This window comes from Anopheles funestus, chromosome 2RL (assembly GCF_943734845.2).
Source record: "Anopheles funestus chromosome 2RL, idAnoFuneDA-416_04, whole genome shotgun sequence".
NCBI lineage: Eukaryota > Metazoa > Arthropoda > Insecta > Diptera > Culicidae > Anopheles > Anopheles funestus.
Genome location: NC_064598.1, coordinates 75,325,530 through 75,344,658, shown reverse-complemented (window position 1 = coordinate 75,344,658; position 19,129 = coordinate 75,325,530). Strand labels below are relative to the sequence as shown.

The following is a 19,129-nucleotide window of genomic DNA, read 5'->3' as shown; positions in this document are numbered from 1 at the left end:
CAACCTTTTAGTACTCTTGGTTTATTGTTGGCACTACCAATCCACGGTAGCGATCGCTTATATGCTTTTCCACACCTTTTAGCTCCTATTCTTCATTTCTTTCAAATTGCGCCTAATAGTCAACCACCTGTTACACCGTGTAGAGGTACTATTGATAACAAAATAATTTATTTCGGTTTCTACATGAACGTTTCAACGGTAGGATCCATCCGGCCTTGTTTCTCGCCCATCGGAGTTTCAAGTTATGCATATTTGGCATTACTGACTGAGGCGAAGATAAACGGGTGAGCCTGTTCTATGGGGTAATATTTTGTGTTCCATTATTATAACGCTTTGCCACATTTAATGTACCATTGTAAAGCCTACGGAAGGTGCATCACGAAAAAGTTTAACTAGTGCGGAACAATGTGTACTGCTGTTTTACTTTTTCCGACAGTACATTGTGGACGACGTGCTACAATTTGTTATCCTTTTGTATGGCCTATATTTAGTATTGGTTACTGTTTGTTAGTGATCGCAAATAATTGTTTCCATATGTTTCCAAACAGTACAATCACATTGCAGTTCTGACCTGTTACTAGACTGTCCGAAATCGCTTTAAACCGAATTATTAAAGGGTATATAACCACCTGTTGTTCCAGTATCTGTTACAAGGATGAGCCGTACACATAGCTAAGCTATATGCTATGACAACATCTAGAGTGACTTATTCGCATCTGCACGTGTTTGCAGTTACCGAATTGATTAATCTACTTTTTGGTTAGCCGAACAAACAAATTTTGTTTCATAACATTTAATACAAATGCACCAAACATCACAACAAATCAATCAAAACCGGGTGGGTCCAATTTGTTTGGTTTACATTTCGTTTTCAACACATACAATTTTCATAAACATCGATTTGGAACTGGTACACACGTAAGGCAAAGAACAAGACACGTATATTCATGTGTGCTTTTTTTTCTCAACATCACTGAAGCAAAAAAAACAAAACATTTTTCTAAATGGCAAGAGTGTTAAGAAACAGACAGATTTATCCCGCAGAAACGGACATTCCTACTTAGCGCTTATCATTCTACGACATCTACAGCGATGTGGAGTTATTCCTACATTATTAAATCTAGCGATATTTTCACCTTCAATTTTTTAACGGGTACACATTTATACAGACATCAAAATATAAATAAGACAAAAGGAAATACACAACAAGTACGAAACGTAAAACAAGTGGGTGTACAGGTTGAGAGAAAGGAACCATTTGCATCATCTGCTGACTTTTTCCCTCCAGCGAAACAGTGGAAACATGTCCGCATGGTATGCTACAAGTATGCGCTATCAACTGCTAAATATGTTCTCCGCTAATCGGTTGGCCCTTGAAGAAGATCCCGCCCATTGGTGGCTGTCTTGTTTTGTGTTTTTAACAATCGTCTCTCCATCACACAGCTGCTTCGCACACATGGAGCGGCGGCAGCGTCAGTCTATTGTAATTCAGTTATCTGCTACTTTATTCAGAACACCTTCCGGAACAATCGTCGTATGCTACCCCGGCTTGATTTTCGTTCTAGCGCACCGTTACCACCGACAGCAACACCGTTCGACGGCAGATCACCATTGAACGACACGGACAACTTTACCGGTTCCTGTTCCACCTGCTTGGCACCACTATCGGATGGGCTGGCTGATTTGGCTTTTCCTATCCTTTGGCGCTGTTGCTGGTGTTTGCCGTCTGGCGACACACCAACTTCCTGACTAGATGACGGCGAAGACGAGGAAAGCACTTTGCTCTGCTCCGATGACCACCAACGGTACCAGCTGTCCTGGGGTGTACGTACGCTTTCACTTAATCCCGCATCGCCTGCACCCGCTTCCTTCACGACGGAAATGTTGTTACCGCCGCTAGTGTTGGAACTATTACTGCTACTACTATTACTACTTGTGTTATTACTACTGTTGCCATTAGTCGACTTTTTAGATGAACGTTTTTTCGATCCAAGACTTGAACGCAACAGTGAACTTTTGAAAAATGCCGGCGACGACAGACGGCGTGTCGATTTTGAATGGTTTATTTTCGGTTCCATTCCTTCGCCGGCATCACCACCGCTAGACAGTAATTGTGGTGGTACACTTCCATTCCTATCGGGCGTACCATTTACGGGCCGTTCTATATCGCTAGGTGTCGGCGCAGTTTCCACCGAGGAAACGTTCGATCCGGGCACATACTCATCGTACGACAAATCGCTTGCCGTCGGTATAATAAATTCATCATTATCCTCCAGGTATGGCAACTCATCGATACGGCCACTGTTTTCCTTCTCGGGAGTTTGCTGACGTTGGGGACTCCCATTTACGGGCGTCATTCTCCAACGCTGTTGCTCGTGTGGTTCGATCATGGAAATTGATCGTTTCGCGGGTTCATGATGCGTGTAACCACTACCATGCGGGACCGGAGTTGAACTACTAGCAATCATCGACGGTGCGGACACTTTACGGTGCTTATGTTTAGATTTTTTCCTCTCCAACGCTATCGGTGCTGATTGTGCCGATTGGTGTAGCTGTGATCCTTCCCCGTCATCGATCAACAGGTTCACGTATGTTCCGCTAATATTAAGCGCCTCTTCACTCGGTCGCTTTTTGCGTAACCGTGCCGGTGACATACTCGTGCCCACCGTCGATGATTCAGCGGTCGCAATAATAATACCCGAAGCGCTACTGATTGTACTTCCGGTCACATCCACACCACCACCCGTCGGCATACCATCGATTGATTTTCTTCGCAACATTCGACCACGAATCGGTTTAGCATCTGAGCCAACTTGTGCCAGCTCACGATCGATAACGCTCTGCGGTAATGGTGCAGGTTGCTGCTGTCTTTCTATCGTACGCCCGTTTGCTAAACGGTTAACGCTGCTCGCCACCGAACGTACCATTGCGAGAAGAATGAAAAGCATCAGTACGATAAACACCAGCACCGCTAAAGCAATGTTGCGCCAATCCGTAGCCGTTGCCTGAAATTCTACCAAATCCTGCCGCAAACGTTCATTCACTTCTCGCAGCTTCATCTCACTCTCCGTTATGCGTAGGTTCTGTTCCTGGATCTCGTGCAACGTTTTGGCGTAGGAATGCTGCAACTCTTCCACCTGCTTGCGATAGCGACGGCTCAATTCCTCCAGATACTGTCCCGAAAGGCTCATGTTTCGCTCAAGGGCCTAATGGGGGGAAAAGATGGGGAACGATTGTTAACACTTATGTAGAAAGAAAATTAATAAAACAAGAAAAAAAGGAAATTACCTTAATTCTGTTGGACAATCGCAGAAAAACGCTCTCTGGTTGCACCTTTTGCTGACCCATACCCGATGGGGCAGTTGTAACAGCAGGTCCGGTCGTAAATCCTCCACTGCCTGTAGGAGCGGTTCCTGCTATTTCCGAAGGATGATGTCCGCCAACGACCAACATACCATCTTCAATCGTTTCCCATTGGTGACCGTTGGAAAAGTCTTCCTTTTCTCGATGTTCTGGCAGATTCTGGTGCTGTTGTTCCTGTTCTTTAGATCCATCCGTAGCTTTAAACGCTTCGTCACGGGCAGCAAAATCAGGCGTAGTAGCAACAGATGGTTCAGTAACTATATTAAACATGTTCACATCCTCTTTGGACGCATTTTCCGATAAAATCTGCTCGCTTCCGTCCTCTGCAGTAGCTACAACTTCTCGCTCGTTATCATTTACGGTTCCTTGCCCATTTGGTTCAGATGTGTCTACATTTTCGACCATTTTTGGTACATGATTAACATCGACGACTGTTTTCCCTGGTGCCGGTACGTGCTTTTCCTGTTGTTGATTAGGTATATTCTTGGCACCGTCTTCTTCACGCGTTTGTTCCGAAGTATTTTTATCGTTCTCATGCTTTTGTATCTCACTTCCTGCTATTACTTCCTTGTTCTCTTGTATTCCATCGGGATGTGACATCGGTATAAGGTTCAGATCAAATGCCACCATATTGCACAGCCCCGCCACCAACTCGTCCGGTAACAGATTAAGCACACTGTAGCGCATATTCATGCAAACCGTTGGTGACACCTCGCCGGTCCCCACGCCCTCGCCCTGTATCGATCGCGGTAAGTTAAATCCTAACACGTTGGCACATAGAAAATGCTGGGCGGAATCGAACGATCGCTCGATTCGTGCCACTCCTAGTAGACTAGTGAGAAGATTGTGTTTGCAATTCATCAAAGACTCGAGACGAGCCCGAAAATGGTCGGTGCAATTAACGCAACGTATTGTATAAGCTAGTGTAACGCAAGATAACGATGATGCTGGTGCAGCTGGTAAGCTCGTCGGAACATTCGTAACCAAAATCCTTCCCTCCGATGGTGTCCTTTCCGTTGTGGTGCCACCGATCGACGAATCGTTACTATCGTTCCCACTTTTGCCAAGTGCTTCGGCAGCTTTCTTAACCATGTTCATTACCACCTCACCGGCCGATTTCAGAATGTTGTTTGGATTCTTTCCTCCTTTTCGTCCAACCGGTTCATCGTATCCCTGCTTTTCCAAAGATCCTTCCTCTTGCTGCTTTCCACCTTGGGCCGTTAGAGAATTTTCTTCATCAAAGGCTACTCCTTCACCATCCGTAACAATCGGTTTGCCCGACTGCAGCAGCTCTTTACTCTCTGCCCCATTAGCTAACCCAAGCATCTCATCGTCATCATCATCATCGTCCGGTAGTAACGGTGTGTTGTCTGTTTCGAACGCTTCAAACTCCGACGTACCGTACACACGAAATAGTGACACCGGACAAAAATGTTCCTGATTGTAATGCGACAGTATCTCAACCCGCACGAACTTGCCGAACAGATGCGGATGCAGCTGAAAGCTTTGCACATACCGTTCGTCCTTGGCGGTGAACTGGCCCACATTGGCCCAATCGCGCGTCGGAAATCGATTACTAACCGATACGGTAAACTCTTTCGGTGACGATGAGAACAGCTCGAAATTGGCCAGCTCGATCCGTTCCGCCTGTACCGGTTCGCACAGTTCCACCACGAACCAAATCTTACTGGTGCACGGATTTAGCAGATACTCGTCTTTCGGTGCAGTTAGGACAGAACCCGTACTTTGTGCCTCCGGGTTCGATGCTATAATCTTTGCCCCACATTCCGGTGCGGCATAATTTTTCGCCCGTAGCTTCATGGTGCCACCGCCCGTTTTGCTACCGGATGGTTTTGCGCCCTTCTTCATGGCAGACGCATTCACCACCTCACCTAACTTTTTCTCCGCCTCAGCCATCTGTTTCTGGGCCCACTCGCTAAACACTGGCATAGGATTTTCTTCCGTTAGGTTTACTTCGAGCTGCTTCGGTGGAATGACAGGCGTACCAGGATCGGTAGCTAGTGTTGCTTCGCTCGATACTTCTTGCGTCGAAGTAGATTCAGCGGGCTGTGGAACGGATCCCATCGATGCATCGTCCGGTTCTTTCACGGGAATCATCACCAACAACGGCTGCTCGTTCTCCTTTGGATGGACAGTGGAGGGTTCATTTGCTTCGATCGTATCATTGTTTGGGCTGTCCAGAGATCCGCCTGTATCATCATCTTCAGCGTGTAACGGAACGGTTGTTTGCACGGTGTGAACATTGTTGTGCGACAGATTCTTCAGTGTTGCTTCTAAATTCTCCTCCAACTTGCTTTCGATATTGTTCAGCTCATGATGCTGATTGTCCACCAACGTTATTATCGATGGTGGTCCTGGAATGTCTTGTAACCTAAAAATAAAAATAAAAAAAAGGCAAAATTAATACACAACAAAGCACACCTTAAAAGAACTAAAAACTGACAGTCTTATTAGTAACAAAATATCAAATAAATTGTAGAGGATCATTTGCTAAAGAAAAACCTCCACTCAATGAAGGCGTTGTCATCAACTGATCACAGATCACAGATCAATGTCGTTCCGGCTGTTTCCTATCACTATTGCTAACGGTAATCAACTGTCCACAAGATTCAAATGTCATCTTACGGCTATCTCAGCACCTAAATCATCAATAGAAGGTATCACGACAAACTTCTGGTTGAGAGATCAGGAGAATTCACAACGTTGGTCAATCATGCGTAAAGAGCAAAACAAATCGAAACGAAACAGAAAGCCCTCATGCACACCATGCACACATCCCCAAGTCTATAAACATGTGAGATGACACGTGATAAGCAACGAATACGGTGGAGAGGTGCCCACCAGTGCCTGGCTGTGCTGACTTTGTTGTTATTTACAAACGACGATGATATCCTTCTCAAACACATCGGTCTCTAACCTTGACTGCTCTCATACGGTGCGTGCACCGTTTCAAGTACAGCACGCCATAAGAGTGATCGGGCATGTTGTCTCGTAAGTAGAGAATTTACTGTTGAACAGTAAGATGTTGTAGTACACAGTGTACTGTCCGCTTGTTAACGTGACAACACGAATGGTGTTTGGAAGAACTATTTATAAACTTATCAGCTAACGAGGACTTCCTTGTACCCAAAATATTGCCGGAGTGAATGGTTTACGCAAGACCTCCGCTCAACACAACATCCGTCATGCATGACACCAGATGTGACGATGATCAGATGCGCATTGTTTAGTGACTTTATTCAAAACAAATATACTGGCATAGCTTCTTTTTAGCAAAACTTACTAAAAGATTAAAAGCTGTTGACATTGTTAAACCGTTAAATATTAAACTGGTTTTTCTTTGTTTACTCATATCAATGTTGTTGAAGGTCGAAACACCTAAAACATAACACGAAAATAACAGTTGAGAACAATTTAAAGATGACTTCCATACTAAATATTAAACTACAAAAAAAATGTTTTTGTAAGGAATCACGTTTACATTTGTGCGTTTGGACGCGTTATTATGCCAAAATAAAGATAACCCCGCAAATTATTCACTATAAATATATTGAATACTTTACAATTGAATGATTATAGAAATTAAGTTCTTAATTCTTAATAGGCAGTTAGCTACTTCGCAGTTTCAAGTTATTTTATACAAAAATTTACATTTTTAAAGGCAATTATAACACAATTGTAGCTACAAATGGCTTATTCTGGTGAAGATTTCAACTCAGACCAGAAATGTCGTTTAATTATGACAATTAGACTAGTATTAATTATTCTTTTGTAGCACTACAACTTCAAGAAGTCATGTCCTTCCATATCCTTGACTTTATTTATGCATAACAGGGTGATAGCCAGGAATTTTAACGTGAATACAGTAAATTTTAAAATTATAATTTTGTGCTTCCCAGAATAAAAGATCAATTTGTCAAGCATTAGTTTAATAATTACAGCATATCTAGTTGCTTTTTTTCTAACTCACATCTTCCCAATTATATTTAGACTGTTTTTTTGATAGCATATCCCGTCACAATTCTGCTTCCGCCAGCACTTACCCATCGTGGTAAAGATTGGAGATGGCCACGATCTGTGTGATCAGTGCAACCCAGCAGAAGGTCACCAGCACGGTAAGCTTACGCATTCTTCCGGCCCGTTCCGCGATCGCACCGACCAGCCACATTGAGAGCTGCCATTTAATGTAGCAAAATGCAACCAGATACAGATTCACCACCATGTACACATCGACCGATGGTAGATGAAGCATTCGACGATCCGGTACATAGAACTGCCACTGCCACTGCCAACTAACGTTCCGTTCCACTTTGGTGTTCTGCTAGTGTGAAACATAACCACCAACCGATGGCGAACATATGAAACTTTCTTTCGTACAAACGAGAGAGAGAGAGAAACAAGTGTCGATGGCGATACGTTGATCACGATCACGAGATACTAAGGCGCGAGACACGTTACGTTTTGATACAGAACACTGTTCACTGAAACACGAGCGAAACGAAGGAACCTGAGTTTGCTGACGCACACAAGCTGTTTCGGAACTGTACTGTACTTCTGGTTTTGTCAAACAAAAACAATTGCAGTTTTCTTTTTGTCCAGAGCTCGTTGTCGTCAGGCACACTATTACTGGAACTGAATATTTAAACAGGCAAATAACGCACGTTAGTCATTATCCATCCGTAACGAGGTAAATGATAAGCGCTTGTCTCACAACAGGCACAGTTCGGGGTTCCGTCACCAAACAGTATACTAACTTGTGCTCGAATGCTTGCCAATATTTCGTACTGTTTGCATAACTGTTTGCATTACTTGCATGACGTGTACGATAGAACTAACATACCAACAACTGAACTAAGGCGAAGGAAAGGAAAACAATTCTATATCGTCATGAAATTAACACCGATAACGCGGCACACCGTTTGCGGTAAACTAGAAATTTTATTTCCACTGAAAGCTTATTCGTTGTGAAACAGTTTCGTCCTATGCAGTAAGCCAGTGGTATGGAAAATGCAATGAAATTGTGCGGTGCTTTAGTGCAATTTTAAAGCCTCAATTTACATTAATTGCACACCACGATAAACGACATGCCAACTAGCAGTGGAACACGTGAATTTGTGAGACCATTGTGGATCATAACCACAAATATCTCCAGAACAACAGTACCGTCCACGTTTCAGCCGTATCTTGAAATCACTCCAGAACAATTCCCGTCACTCTGTAGGATCGCTTTCAAGGTCCGTCCGATTTTAATGAATTGCGCACAATTTCAAAAGTGTTCGCTAAACGTGGCGATGAAATATAATCCCTTCAACTGTCTGTCTGTTTACTACAAAAGCGAAAAAAACCAGGCAGAAACATCAGCTTTCCTTAAAGTGATACAAGTGCAGTGATATTTTATTACACGTTTGACACATGGTTTGCTAAATCTCACAAATTTCTGACGCAATTTGGCGCTCTGATAACTCAGGTAGTGTTTCGCGGGTAGAACAGCGAATGGTAATTTTGAACGATTTAGACATTTGTCGATTTAAGGGCGGCCTGGTGGTTTATGTGATAAACGGAGCTGGTTCTACATGACAAGATTGGGCATCAAAACCAACAAGGAGTAACTATCCGACTAAGTGGTAAAAACAAGTCTAGTAAACCAGAAATGCCAGGCATTACCTTAGAGGGTCGTTAAGCCAAGAAGAGAGAGAGAGAGAAGCATTTGTAAGTAAATGCGAGTGAATGGTATTTTCAAAAGATTGAGTTACTGAAATTTGGTCTAAGATTTTATTTAACTGCTGAATTTTAAATCTTAGCTGGGCCCTCGATTTATTATCTAGCACATAAAAATAATCCCACAACATATAAAACGGACTTGGAGAAGATTTAGCCCAGGTTTCACGACACCCAGGGTTCCAAACCACTGAAAGTATGCAATCATCTTTTTTTTATATCGAGAAGAGAACGTTCATAGCGACCCAACTTTTAAAAGGAAAGGCATGTACGATTTTCCAACAAAAGATCTTCTCGAGCCTCACAGAATCCACTACTTGATCACCCGCTCTGAGTACGTCTGAAGGCATCCGCGGCAAGAATGCAATCATCCTCAGCCCCTATAATACCCAAGAAAATGTACATACATTGACAATCGTATATTAACTTTTTCATACACCTAACAGCTATCAAAACAAACCAATTATATACACAATGGAAATCACGTCTAGTCTTATCTTTCAGATCGAATTCTTTCGATGAACAAGCAAGATACAGTCATCCAGAACAACATTTGAAAAATAAAAAATCCTTGTCAATCACCTTGCAGAGGTGTATATTTGTATAAGGCGGACTTTTACTTCTTATTCTCAAGTTCAATGAGGCTTACCATTCACAGCACTGAATTGGCAAATGAGCAAGTGGTACTATTATTTCTGTAGAGACGAAATGCGATTAAGTAATCACATCTAATGCCAAGATTTTGAAGATTCCGAGAATGCAAAGCAAGACATTATGAATGAACTTACTACACTCTCAAACAGAGGCCTCATCTCAAGGCTGTTTCCTTTCCTACAGCGAACCTTTATTGATATTTTTTTCTAGAACATTTCGGCTTCTATACCACGTCAGGCGAACGATTGAAGTTTTGCGCTTAAATAGTCTGATAACGAATATCTTTATTTCCCAGCTAGTAATTACTACTACAACCATTCCACCAAACCCACAACAAACACAACAGATTGCGATAATCGAAATAGCGTGAGTCGCGACGAAGCGCATCCCGATTTGTCCACGTCATCTGTGTTGTTTACCGTAAGCGCCACTCTCGGCGGGGGACGGGTAGAAATCGGTGTGATGGAAAGGGTGCACTGTATCGTCAACATACCACACTACAATCAGTCACAACGCACACACTAGAGCATTCACGGATTGCAATTCGCGACAGTAATTCCGGTCGTGTGTCGTTCAGCGGTGGCCGCACAAACTGTAAATCATCGTCGGCAACGTTTACAACAGTGAAGGTTAAAATACCTCCTGCAAGATGATAAGCAAAGGGTGAGGTGGTAGTATGCCGATGCGGACATACCCTCAAGTGGCATGCATACAAAGAAGACTCTCGGCGGACTCTGTCTTTGAAGAAGCGAAACATTGCTCCGTTCTTGTTTGCTAAAGCTCGACCCAAGATCACACTTACAGCAGCGATCGCAAATCGATCGTGAATTGAGTAATCGAACTCGATGCTTACTGATAACTCCATCTAAATATAGCGGGAAAAAACCACGCTTGGGACGTCATCTTCTCTAGAAACATCCACGCTCAAGGCACTTCTTAAGCCGCAAAAACAAAACTACAATTCTTATCAATGTTGCTGGTGATGAAGTTTATAGCGTGATTTCGCATCGGAATTCAGCATTCAACACCGAAGAGGAACCACCGGAGGAAGCTGATTAGACTACCAAAATTTCAAATGAAACATCACCATCACTCTTGCTTAGATTTCTAGATGGAAACATAAGCAACACGAAAGACACTTGCGACGCAATTTGGCGATCTTCAGGGTCGTCCATCACAGTTGCTCGCCATTGTGGAGCCACCACAACAAAGTCCGTTCGGTTTGACGCTGGTTCGCTCAACCCGTACACAGCACGATCGATATCGGATCGATTAGTTCCGTCGAAATCAATGCCAAGAGCAAAAAGGGTCACAAACGTCGGACGGATACAGAGAGTAGAGAAATAGACACTCAAATCGCCCTTTGGTCACCATTAAATATGCAACAACGCAAGTAGCAAAAGTGCACACTTTGTAGACTAAAGCACCATTACATGTTATGGTATTGTCGTTGCGTGTTTCGTGGGAGGCAGGGAACTGTTACAAACAGGCTGAACTAACAATCGAAAACGATTTGTTAGCGGTTGGGACAGTTGAACACAACGTATTCAGGTAATTGTGGTACGTTACATGTGTGTTCCATCATTTGGGAAGTGTTCCAGCTTTATCTAGATGCTAATGCTAATCATTAACGCACATATAGATACACTATCTGAAGTCCATATCTGAAGTTATATCAACTTCCTAATTTATTGCTCCATCACTAGCGCGTCAAGGTTAACTATTTGTTTGAACTCCAACAAATAGCCACAATTTGTCACCAATAACCCCTCAAAAAAATGAATGTACTTTTCTACCTATATTCTTAATGTCGATACCTTTTACTCAACCTTCAACATGTTCCAATGACAAAGAGTGACACCGAGTGAATGTTCTACCACGCACACCGAAACGAACACAAACAACAAAACTTCTATAAGTTAGTGAAGAAAATATTACCAAATGTGAAACGCGCGTGAAAAAAGCACCCACAAACACAGTTGGCAACAACAGTATGGACCGGTTTTTCAAGCTCACTCTCCACAATGTGGCTTCTTTCTGAATTTTGCATTCCAGAGGTCATAGCATAGAGGTCTGGCAAAGGGGCAAAATTTACATTGCTAACTTCAACTTCTTCGTTAGCAAAATAAAAAATATCCCCTCAACCAACGATTACTCAATAGCTCTCCTTCCCGAAGCTGCTAACGAACGAAAAGTTTTCTGACACTTTACCTAACTTGTTGAAAGTCTAATAGAAATGCAATTTTGTCACCAGCATCCAATCTGTCGTTAAAACCTCAAAACATGCTTTCACTTTCACTACTAAAGCGTAATGTGTTTTCTTTATTTTCTCAAAAACAAAATAAAAAGATGCAGCTAATTGGAATGGAACTTAACTATCGCAACGCACAAAAATGGATGTTGTTTTAGTTTTTCCCTGTTTTTCTTTCGAGTTCTTTTTGTAACTTCGTTCACTCACGTACCACCGAATGGGAACCGCAAACAGGCGTCGCATTGCGTCAGAAAACTGGCTCCAAGTGAATGATGGACTGGACCAAACTGCAGCAAACTTGATAAATTCACAAAAAGCTATACACGCTTCACGTGCAACATGATTACGCCAGCAGCTCCAAACAGAAAGATCCCCCTCTCCCTCCTTCCCCTCCCCTGAAAACTGGAGGCGCCATTGGAAATGCTTTCTCTGGCACAAATGCCACCCAACTCCACCGGAAGCTAATGAGATACTTCAATTAAAATTGCATCGTGCCATTGATATACACCGTAATATCAAAGTTAAATTTTTCTTGATGCATGAGAGAGCTCCGATAAGATTTGATCTCGCCACGAGTGTGTTGCTATAAACCGTGCTTACCAACCATGCTATAGCATCTGTCGCTGCATGAAGCGCTTGGCAAGCACAAAATGAAAAGCTTGCTTAATGCTTAATTCCATCTTAAACTTTCTAACTATCATCAAATTCAGTTTCATTGCACTTTAATGTGATGTCACACCCCCCGAATTCCGAACCTCACAACAACATTGCAAGAAAAGGGCAGCTAGCAACTACACATTCCTCCCACAAAACTGTAAACGGAGTCACAGTGGGGCAATGACCACACATCATAGTGATGACAAACGAATGTACCACTTGTTTTCATTATTTCCCTTAATGTCTGCTTGCGACGCCCTCGCACAGTGATTACACTTTTACGCCCGATCATAAGCCCCGGTCCAACTCGTCCAACTCTAATGAAATATGTGGAAAGAACGCCAACATGGAACTTCCATTATGGTACGGTCAAGTGGATGAAAAGCAAAACAGCACGACGGCGCCAGAACATCGAGTCGCACAAAATTCTCACAACTCGTACACCCGTTTCGTTATCAAGTTTGGACAAACTTCACGCACGAATTAAGATGGATGGGTGCTAAGTAGTGGTGTGATATTCAGAGTCAACGCCTTTCAAAATATGAGGACTTTTAGTTTGGTGTATGAACGAAAAAAAAGTCAAAAACTAATAAACTGGGTTATTTAGCATGGTTTTCAGAGGAAAGGGGAAACCTTCAACAAGAATAATTAACAGGGAAAGATAATGATTTTAACATCTGGAGGGATACAGAAGTTACAAAGGCCAAGCGGCAAAGTTGGATCTAGTATCTAGCTCTTAGAATAACAAATGCTCTTGAACTCGTAAATTAAAAATCTTTTTTTTTTAACATAATCTTCAATTTGTGCTAGTTCCACGTTGCATATCAATTCATGCTAACAATTTACTCCCACAAACCGTACATTAGCGCAATGGTAGCATTCTTTCGATACATTCCGCCTTACTAACACTGTGCCTGTTGGACAACCACTATCTACATTTTTTTTGCTTAAACCAGCACAATTGCTTGCCACGACGTTTAAATTAAACCAAACACAGTTAGAGATCCTGCTCGTAACGATCATACAGATGCAGTTTTACACTTCTTTATGCTTAATTCGCTTATAAACTTCACACTCTTCGTCTCAAAGATTAAATTGCATTTTTGCCACTTTGATGCACAGGAAGTTGATTCCATTTTTCTTTTCTTTTTAACACTCGTTGAGAACCCACTCTAGGGAGATTTATCTCAACTTTTTATTCTAGATTGCAGTACATGACACGATGCAGACACGCATACCATTAGAATGCACAACTGCACATTTCTCACCCCCCCAACTGCGACAGGGACTGGTGTAATGAATCACCAAGAAAGAATGCATTTTATGCAAGTGAGAATTTATACATAAAAAAACGCCACAACACTCTCTGTGTGGAATGTTGCTGCTTTCACACGCACACACATCATGGTCAATGTCGACGATGCTGCTGTTATGTTGGATGATCACTCGGTTACTGATGTTCAGCAGCTTTATTGCCTGGCTCGCAACCGTCGTGATGTGACATAATATCGACCCGGCATTTATTTTCTATTGGCAAGAAACCACGGTACCGCACCCGGGTTTTTTCAACACAACAACAACCGAAAAACGGCTTGCCAATTTCAATTTTGGATATAATTCCTACACACTAAAAGGACAAAAACGGAAACACTTCCTTCCTCACACACAAATCTTTGATAAAGTGGAGGAAAAATAGGAACAGTAACGAGTAACAACACACGACGACGACGACGACGACCAGAGCAGTACAAACAGAAACCACACGAAACGAACGAATGAACAACTCAATTGACACTGAACGAACCAGCATCGTAACGAAACCGCAACTAGCGGCAAACGGAGTCCCGCCGACGTCCGCGCGCACAGCATTTCCTTCCCCCGGTTTGATAATCATACCGCTGGCACCCTGACTGGTGGTCGTGGTCGTTGTCGTCGTCATCGTCGTCGTCGTCGTGAAACCGACATCAGTAGTAGCAGCAACAACTACCGTCCCAGTACATCGTGTCCCACTTGCACTTGACGTACCAGAAACATGGAGGACCGCTTGGAGATACGCCGGAATCCGTTTGCAAACGTCATCGTTTTGCTCTCTCGCATGATCTTCCCGTGCTCACGCAACGTACGATATGATACGCCCTTAAACAGATTGGATGACACTCTGAAGGGGTGGGCTTTGCTTCAATATTAACATTAAATAGTTATGCTAACTTACGAGGTATGCATCTATGCAAGCAAAAGACCCTCTCTCATTCCATACTAGTGACGTGGACACATATGGTCTCAACGGTTGCAGTCTGGAAGTACATACAGCTTAGCAGAGGGGTTTTGCTGTTCCTTACACACTGCGTGAGAAGTGTTAGCCTTTGGTTATGGAGTTATAACCGGTTCACCAAAAGGAAGTACCCTATTTGGAGTTCCTATGAAGGTTGCTGGATTGATATTCTTACCTGTGGACAAGTTGTAGACAAGTTAGAGTCGAAACATTATTAACGATATATTTCTTTAATGAAATAGATAGTAAGCCTCTGTTTTTGTACAAACTTTGCCATACCATAAGGGTATTTTTATTCTAGACTTGAGGTAAAAAGGAAATTAATTCGACTATAGACGCGATTATCGAATCTAGTCACGGTTTTGGTTAGACAAGCCCAAATATTACAATAGAAGGTATTTAGACACAAAAAAGGGAAAACATTGAGATAATTTAAAAGTACATCTTCACACACTTATCTATTGGAAGTGGTTTCCCCAAACAAATGCAATACTACAAAAAAAATCCTCTTCAACACACAGTTCTCATTTCATTCATCCTTTTTGCACCTAATCAACCGATTGAAAGTATAGTTCGTCACGCGACGATAAACGTCAGCAATGCGATACTTCATCATAAGGGGCCACTCGGGGGTAAACAGTGCCCCATACAAGACGACGTCACAACTTCACCGTTCCACGGTGAGCCAAACCGTGTCTGTCGCAACCTCAAAAAAAACCTGCCTGTAATGATAAGTGGCACCCGTCCGTCCGTTAACCTTCCCGGCCCCGGGTGACCTTTAAACATATAAACACCAAACAGGCAGGTAAAATGCGGAAGCTTCGCGTAACGTCACCTATACGATAAAGATGGGACTTAAAACGTTGCATAAAACCCTGGATGCCCTGGTTTGTTTCAAGGTACGATAAAAAGAATGATAAAAATTACACTTCTTGAATTGACACCCTTTTTGCTACGTTTGATGTTTTCTGCTCCAGTTTCAAGCTTGGGGCCAGAACCTTGGGCCTATAATGGGAAGCATACAACACCGCGTTTCTCCATTGGGCATATAGTAAACGCACTGAGTCGTCATATTGTGGAACACATTATTGTAATGTTCTTTTTTTAAATTAATTTTAACACAAATTATACACTATCGTGTGTTTTTGCAATCTTTTTTTAAAATAAAATAATATTCACAAATTATTGGAGCACAAAAATTAGTGCAAAAAACAAAATTGGCTCCCTCTTATACCATCGCGACGTATTCGACGGATGATTATTACATAAACAGAGACGTTTTTATCGGCATTGTTTAGCAAACGATAATTATAAAAATTTATGATCCATTGCATCGCAACTTCAACAGGTTAGCTTCAATAGGTTACAAAAACTCCAAACGTGAATTTATTTTGGGGCGCGTGTAAATATAAATTGCACGCTGTTTGCGGTGAAGATCGAACGAAACAGAGTGTATTTAGCAGTAGAGGATAAAGGGAGATCGAATGAGCTTCATAGGTAAACACACGAAACGTGAAATTGTTCACAAAAGCGTCTTAAATAATTAATGTGTAGGCGTTCCGTCGTTTCGTCGATCAACTGTTTCCCTTCGGCGATCGTTATTTGTTGTGGTGGTGCTTGTGGTGAAGTACAAGCACTTTTTTCTCTCTCTTGTGTGTCTGTGTCATTTAACGATTTGGAATGTAGTAACATCCGACGTAACAAACGGACGGTTTAACGTGTTTGCTTGCCAAGGTCGATTGGTTTCCTACCTCGTCGATGATCTTCGTTTCTCTCTACTGTATGTGCCATGTGCGTTCAGTGCACCATGAAATGCACCGCTATCGGACGCACTACTGTTGCGCTTTTTATTGTACCTTTGTTACATTACACTTTCACCAGTGATCGGGATGATGCAAAGTGTGATGATAAGGAGCGATAATACAAATTTACACCATTTGTAGATACGCCATATCAAGCGGAAAAAGGTTTTTTTTTTAATAATGGCATGCTTCACTTCCGATAGCCCAATTTTCCGCTAACTTTGCAAAACGGGGCCTGCGAAGTACGATATTAAAAATAAACATTCCATAAAAGTCAAGCTTGCCTTATCACGAGGAGCCGACGGGTGTCTTTAACAAAAGCAAGCAATCCATTGTGTTTGCAATGAAGGAAGCCACACTTAGGGCACCGACGGTGGACAAGCCGTCGTGAAGTTATAACGCGTATACCTATCCGTACATGTAAAAACCACGTGAATCCGAAGGTATTTGATAAACGCACAAACGATATTGTAACACGTGCATACTGACACGTGCAGAGAAGCGTTTTGTGCTGACCTTCACGCCGAGAGTTATGAATTTATGACATTTAAAGAGAACCCATGAAAGGAAAAAATGGGAATGCGCTTAAAATAGCGCATAATTGATATATCGTCTCGATCGACTCGATCATGACTTTCTTTGGCTTGTCGTTACGTTAGAATGTCGCATTGAAAAGGTCTCGCAAAATATATTTCTAGCATGCATCGGATGCATCGTCTGCGATCGTCGTCCAATTTGGGATAGGACACATCAACCAAAACTCTTTGCAATTGCGCGTTTAGTGTCTTATCAGGCGGCATTCGGTAACGCGATGCCTTATCATGTAGGGTAAAGCAACAGAATGTGCGTTTGTCTTACAGGTCCCTTAAAAACAGAATAACGATGGAAATAATTTTGCCAGACTTACCCACTATTAGTGACGCCAACGTTTTTGGATATTGTTTCTAAAAATATCACATCCTTAAGATCAGGTGGTTCATCCTGCTGCTGCTGACGTTGGGTAGGCTTTTCCGTTAGGATATCTTTCTTAAGTGTGTTCCTAACAGTTTTGCCTTGAGGTGGTCTTTTAAGTGGTCGAACCCTAGATTGAGCCTTCCCTTGTGGATCTTTCTGTTCGATTGCATCTGGCGAACTTCCTTTAGTCTGTACACGACTTGAAGATAGTTCTATATCACCGGAAATCACCCGGTTTTGGGGAAACGTGTTGGATCCTTTGTCTATACTTTTGGCGTGAGAATCAGTATCGACGGAAGGTTGTACCAGCTGGTTACCATTTACCGCCTCATGTGATCCGGCACCGTGCTGATGCAGCTGATCGTCAGCAGTTGGCTTCAACGTTTCTGAGGCCACTATGATGAACAGCGTGCAACTGTGAAGAAGAAAAGACGAAATTAATACGAGCAATGTGGTATGTGTCGTGGCCATGGTAACCGCAGGCAGATGAACTCGTGCAGGAGAGTTGTTTCCGCTTGCGATTGCATCATAGCTATGTAGCTCCAACATCAACTCCCACGTCACCCTTCCTTTTGAAAGGCGCCCAAGGATGTGAAGGCCATTGACGCCCCTGAACGACACAACGACACCCGCACTCACCTGGAAACGAGCGATACCAGTAACAGCGTGCAGTAGGTGTAGCATAAGCTAGGTTTCATTATTCTTCCAACCCAGGACACATCGACAAACCGTCGGTGTCGGTAAGATGTGCAGGGAGAACAAAAAAAAACACACACACGAACAGGAGACACACTCCGCACCCCCTCTTTTGGGACAGAAAAAACACGCACTGGTGGATTAACAGGACACACTAAACGCTTCTCTGATTGGGAAATTTGCCGTAAAAACAAATTTCCCAACAAATCACTTGCTCGTACACAGCAACACGCAATTCCGCACACTAACGCGATTCGCGATGGGGATGCATTCTTTGCTGACGGTAATATTTCGCACCAGATCTATGCCACTTGGCATCCGATGGGAAGAAATTAAATATTTTACACTAGCATTAATGAAAAAACACTGAAGTAAACTCTTCTTTTCTATAAAAATGCAAACTGTCACTGAATCGGGGAGAACTTTTGCTCTCTGCGCGCGGTCGTATGATTTTTTTTATTTTGGAATCTTTTCTCTTTCCTATTCTCTCTCTCTGTCTTTCGCCGTTGTTTGTTTCCCTTAAACTGACAGTTCGCCTTGTGAGGCAATGACAAAATCAAATTAACGTCGGTGAAAAAGATCATGAGTAGAATATTTTATATAGATAAAAAAACTTATTTATCTAAATATCAATAATATTGCTGGGACTCATCCACCCATGGAATAAAATTAAGAAAGAAATGCCGTTTTTTTGCTACAGAACTTAATGTGTGGTTATAAATGTACCAATACGTAACTGTC

At 42.5% G+C, this 19,129-nt stretch overlaps 1 protein-coding gene across 2 annotated transcripts; it reads right to left on the bottom strand.

Moving 5' to 3' along the window:
• Positions 1–146: 146 nt before the first annotated feature.
• LOC125761110 (uncharacterized) lies at positions 147–18,941 on the bottom strand. 2 transcript variants are annotated; one of them, XM_049421961.1, is made up of 4 exons: positions 18,332–18,941; positions 17,646–18,107; positions 3,289–5,755; positions 147–3,206 (listed from the first exon to the last, which is right to left on the bottom strand). In XM_049421961.1, exons 1-4 carry the CDS (start codon positions 18,388–18,390, stop codon positions 1,509–1,511), a joined length of 4,686 nt encoding a protein of 1,561 aa, XP_049277918.1. In that variant the 5' UTR covers positions 18,391–18,941; the 3' UTR covers positions 147–1,508. The 2 variants fall into 2 exon arrangements, with proteins under 2 accessions (XP_049277918.1, XP_049277919.1); XM_049421962.1 differs by lacking the exons at positions 17,646–18,107; positions 18,332–18,941 and adding an exon at positions 7,428–14,463.
• Positions 18,942–19,129: the final 188 nt, after the last annotated feature.

What these genes read in the sequence shown, in the direction of transcription:
- LOC125761110 (XM_049421961.1), bottom strand. Translation starts at nt 18,390, where the DNA reads ATGAAACCTAGCTTATGCTACACCTACTGCACGCTGTTACTGGTATCG. An exon ending in CTGGTATCGCTCGTTTCCAG is followed by an intron (nt 18,108 to 18,331) that starts GTGAGTGCGGGT and finishes TCTTCTTCACAG; the next exon opens with TTGCACGCTGTTCATCATAG. An exon ending in GATTGTCCAACAGAATTAAG is followed by an intron (nt 3,207 to 3,288) that starts GTAATTTCCTTT and finishes TCCCCCCATTAG; the next exon opens with GCCCTTGAGCGAAACATGAG.